This window comes from Micromesistius poutassou (assembly GCF_964030765.1).
Source record: "Micromesistius poutassou genome assembly, chromosome: 15".
NCBI classification, from domain to species: domain Eukaryota; kingdom Metazoa; phylum Chordata; class Actinopteri; order Gadiformes; family Gadidae; genus Micromesistius; species Micromesistius poutassou.
Window position 1 is genome coordinate 6,328,170 of NC_140285.1, and position 4,861 is coordinate 6,333,030.

Genomic DNA, 4,861 nt, shown 5'->3' on the forward strand with positions numbered 1-4,861 from the left:
GGGATGATTGTCTCCCCGGTGGTGCTGACACTGCAGTAAGGCCGCTGCTGATGTACACATTTTAGCAGGGCCTGCATGTGGAGAGGAATTGACTTCGCTCCTTACTTTAAAAGCCCATCCCACGCAACACACCTCTCCACACACACACACACACACACACACACACACACACACCTAGGTCGTGACGTTGAACATGTGCTAATCTTTCTGACCACGGGTCGGGGTCACAGATGTTGCGAGGCGACTCAGTGGGAGTAGGATCTCATTATCATTGATCTGAAGAGGTCTGAGACCCCTACCATCCCCCCTCCCCCCCCTCAAGTGTCAACCCTCTACCCCCGCTTGATCTAGAATGTTCTCCAGTGATCCCTGCTCCGGTCAGCATCGCATGACAGGACACACTCACAGGGGGACGTTCAAGAGCACTGCGGTTCAGACACACTCAGACGGTGGGCCGAGGCGTTTGTCTGAGGGGGGGCGGGGGGCTATGGATGGGGATTCTGGTGGTCCACTGTTTAATTGTATTGCTCAGAGGCAGGGGCCACTAACGCCGTGACTATACTCTCTCGTAAGACGTTAAGTGAAACGATCAAAATTAAATTAGGGAAAAGGAAGTAGATAAGATCATTTTCGTTATCGACTGACCCAGGGGAGCCAGCTCTCACTAATTTCCGTCCATTATCATCAGTATAATTTTATATCATGCTCCGTTACGTTCGCTTCAGTCAAAGCGTCAATCAGCAATGAAAAGCAAACCACACAGCAGGCGACGATCAACGCATGTTTTACTGCAAAACACTTTTACAAATAAAGAGTCAAATGAACAGCTACCGCAGCAGCCTTTTCTGGTGTGTCTGGGGTCTTGTAAATGTGATGACTTTTAGCGTTTATGTCCCAAAAAACAGTGTAAGACGCCGTCAAAGACTCACAGGAAGTGACAAGGAGCGAGATGGGCTCCTTGGGCAGGATGGTGCGGGTGGCCAGGTACTGGACGTTGCAGGTGTAGTCGCTCCTGGTGTCATTCAACATGGCGTGGGCAAAGTACAGGTTGCCATCCTTCCCCACCATCACTCTCTCACTCAGCTGGATGTGGAGTAGTCCTGTCCAGAGAGAGAGGTAGAGAGACAACAGGACAGTGTGGTAGGGAGGGGGGGGGGGAGAGAGAAGAGGGACATAGTGGTGGGGGGGGGGGGGAAGAGAGAGGGAATAGAGAGAGTTAAAGGCAGGAGTGGGAGAGAGAGAGAGTGAGCGAGAGAGAGAGAGAGAGAGAGAGAGAGGGAGAGAGAGAGAGGAAAGAGAGAGAGATAGGGAGAGATTAGTGAGGGTGAGATTTAGAAAGAGTAGAGGCAAAGAAAAAGAGAGAGGGAATAGAGTGTTAAAGGCAGAAGTGGAAATCGAATAATATAGCGAGAGAGCGAGAGAGGGAGAGTGGAATTGGGAAGAAAGAAAATACAGTTTAAGAGGTTTAAGCGTGAAAATAATGAGGGTTAGACAGACAATGTACCGTGACTAGTAACACGAAGGGTTAAAGGAGTTAATGAGAACACTTTTTTTTTTACAAAAAAAAAGATATCATGGAGACAATTTAATCTGTGTGAAGCAGAAAGGATGAATGGGCTTATTGTAGTAAAAACAGCGTGATCCGGCTCTCAGAGAAAGGGTGATTTCTGTAGCATTATAGCGAATATAACACTACATAGTATCATTGTGTCATTTAGCAGAAACTAGAATCCAAAGCGACTGGCAGTGATGCTATATATATATATATATATATATATATATATATATATATATATATATATGGTAGTGGAGGTTCAGCGGTAGAGCCGGGGTTAATGGAAGAGACTCACTCCAGTCCATCCAGTGGATGATGGGCTCCATGGAGCTGGGCGGGGGGTTGCACTTGAGAACCACGCTTTCCCCTTCCTCCGCCTTCTTCTTCACCTTCTTCTCCTTCTGCAGAGACGGCAGGGCTGGGTGGGGTTCAAACACACATTCATGTGCTTTAGTCTTTGAATGTGTACTCACACACACACACATTGAGATACATATACATAAGCACACACACACACATTGAGATACATATACATAAGCACACACACACACACACACACACACACACACACACACACACACACACACACACACACACACACACACACACACACAGACACACTAAACAAATATATCATACATATAATATAAGACTTAGATGTCACACAGACGCGTATGCACACATAAAAGACACACATGAAAGACACGTACACAGACACACACACACACATACTCACACACACAAACACACACATTTTCTCAGTTTGCACACAGGTGCACATTCCCTCTAAAGGTCACCTGACACGCTAAACACATCAACATGTAATCACAGTCGGTTGCCGGAGCAAACACAACAGCTTGCCACGGTGCATATTAAGAAGTATCCCGGGGCTTTATTTATAGATGTGTGTTTGCAGGAGTTTAATGATTCCACTTTCAAGGTGTGTTCAAAGGCAGGTCGGGGGTAGGGGGGGTCCTGCATGTCAGAAGTGATATGGATGTGCCCTGTGTTGTTGTTGTTGTTGTTGTTGTTGCTGTTGTTGTTGTTGTTGTTGTTGTTGTTGTGGTGGTGTGGTTGCCCTCCCCCCCCCCTCTCTCTCCCCATCTCCCTCCCTCTGCTATTGTTGATAACCCCAGAGGAACTGTGGTCTTGTCACCAGCAACTCAAGTGTGCTTTGCATGACATCAACGTGAGAGGGTTTCCAGGGGAAACCGTTGTCAGGGAAACAGTGAGGCAAACAGGGCACCCGGGAGCGAGAGAGAGAGAGAGAGAGAGAGAGACGCAGGCGTACAGGTAGATGGCTGCAGATGAGTTGCCTTCTATTTTCGCCTGGGGCCTCAGCATGTGTTTGCGAAATGAGTTTGTGTGTGTGTGTGTGTGTGTAAGTACGTGTGTGTACGCATGTGTGTGTCTAATGATGAACATTATTACACAGAGGCCATGTTAATTGTGTTCCAGCTGGTGGTACAGCAAGATAAGCTCTTGCTCCTGTACCACAGCCTTCATCAGCAACCACAGCGATCTCTTTATATAAAGTACAACACGTTTAAACCACAGCAAAAGACCGGGACCTCGTGAGTGCTAGCATTAACGTTAAGCCCCCAAAAACACAACTATGGATGTTAGCGCAAAAGGGATGAAACCCAGACGGCCATTGTATGTTTTCTCTGAAAACCACGTAGCAAGGACAAATTTTAATCTTCCCGTAGACGAAGACAAACTGAATAATTAAACACCGACGCACATCCTATACGATTAACCTGACTGCATTTACATAATTCAACATGACTGTCCTGATTGATCATCATGCTCTACACTTAATGCTGCATAATAAATCAGGACTGGTCGCCATTGGTTACCTGGGACGAACCGTGTCGGGGAGGGGGGGGGGGGGGGCATGGCTTACTGTCTGTGTTGAGTATGACCTCGTTGGAGACGGCTGTCCCAGCTCGTTGGACGCGAAGCAGACGTATTTGCCCTGGTACTGTTTCAGGGTCTCCATGTTGCCGCTGGCGGTGTAGAAGACCATGGACCCGGCGCGCTCAGACACCTTGAGCTCCGGGTCGCTGCCCGGGTCAAACTCATCCCCGTCTTTGTCCATCGGAATCTAGGAGGAAGAGGGACGAGGAAGAGGAGAGGGAAGACAATGTCAGCATAGAGTGATGTGAGGGAGACTTCATTATTCAATAACAACTATTATGAGCTCATATATATATATATATATATATATATATATATATATATTTCATTGTATATTATATAATATATATGTTATGTATGTATGACATTTTATATACGTCAACGTTTTATAGAAGTCATATGGTTCCCAAAAACATAGAAGAATTGCAAGCACAAATTGTGCATAGAAAATAATAATAAAAAAAGAAATGCTATGACAAAAAGCTAAATAAACATTAGAAAGATCCAGAACAAAAAAAACCCTCCTCCAATCAGCTCATCAGATCAGTGAAAGCCCAGCGATGTCATGTCATTTATAATGAATGGGATCTGTGTGAAACACACCATTGAGCACCATTGAAACTCAGGAACCAGGAACTGGTCCTTTAAATATGGCTCATGGAGTGCGAATGCAACATTAATCTTTGACTTGGCGAAGGGAGCAGTTCTCCTTCTTGCGTGCAGCTGTGACTCTGAAACGACTGCTCTAGGGTGCACTGACACTAATCCCGTGTTTAAAGGAGAGCTGTGACTGGGAGAAGCTGCCCGCTCACGTCCCACTCCACGCACCCATGTCACTCTCACAAGGATGGAGAAGGGCACTGGTTTCAGAGAAAGATGATTATATGTTATCGTGTGTTTGTGAGTGTGTGTTTGTGTAAGGGGTTAGGGTCAGTGTGTATGGGGAGCATCCATTTATTTGTGTGTGTGTGTGTGCATGTGCATGTGGTCGTGTTTTTGTGCATGCTTGTCTGTGTGCATGCGTGTGTGCGTGCGTCCGGTGTGTGTGTGTGTGTGTGTGTGTGTGTGTGTGTGTGTGCATCTACGTGTGTATGTGTGCATGTGTGTATGTGTGTGTTTGTGGTCATGTGTGCATATGTGTGTGTGTGTGTGTGTGTGTGTGTGTGGACAAACATTGGTGGAGGATTGCCAGATGCCTCGCAGGTCATGACAAGGTCTTCAACACTGAACACAGTGACTGACTCTGGCTGGGTAGTGATGGCTGGGGGCTTCTTGACTGTAGACACACACACACACACACACAGATTGGAAAGTCGGTCATAAAAGGTTATATATGTGCAAATAAATAACACAAACATAACAATAAAAATACAGCCACAGACACAG

At 46.3% G+C, this 4,861-nt stretch overlaps 1 protein-coding gene across 1 annotated transcript in view; it reads right to left on the minus strand.

Moving 5' to 3' along the window:
* The window catches only part of l1cama (L1 cell adhesion molecule, paralog a), a gene marked incomplete at both ends in the record, with an annotated part of 22,087 nt that overhangs the window by 14,005 nt on the left and 3,221 nt on the right, over positions 1-4,861 (minus strand). The window contains 6 exon segments of the mRNA XM_084479800.1: positions 930-1,100; positions 1,851-1,973; positions 3,462-3,503; positions 3,506-3,652; positions 3,655-3,662; positions 4,649-4,751. Of these exon segments, the coding sequence (XP_084335926.1) occupies positions 930-1,100; positions 1,851-1,973; positions 3,462-3,503; positions 3,506-3,652; positions 3,655-3,662; positions 4,649-4,751 (594 nt within the window).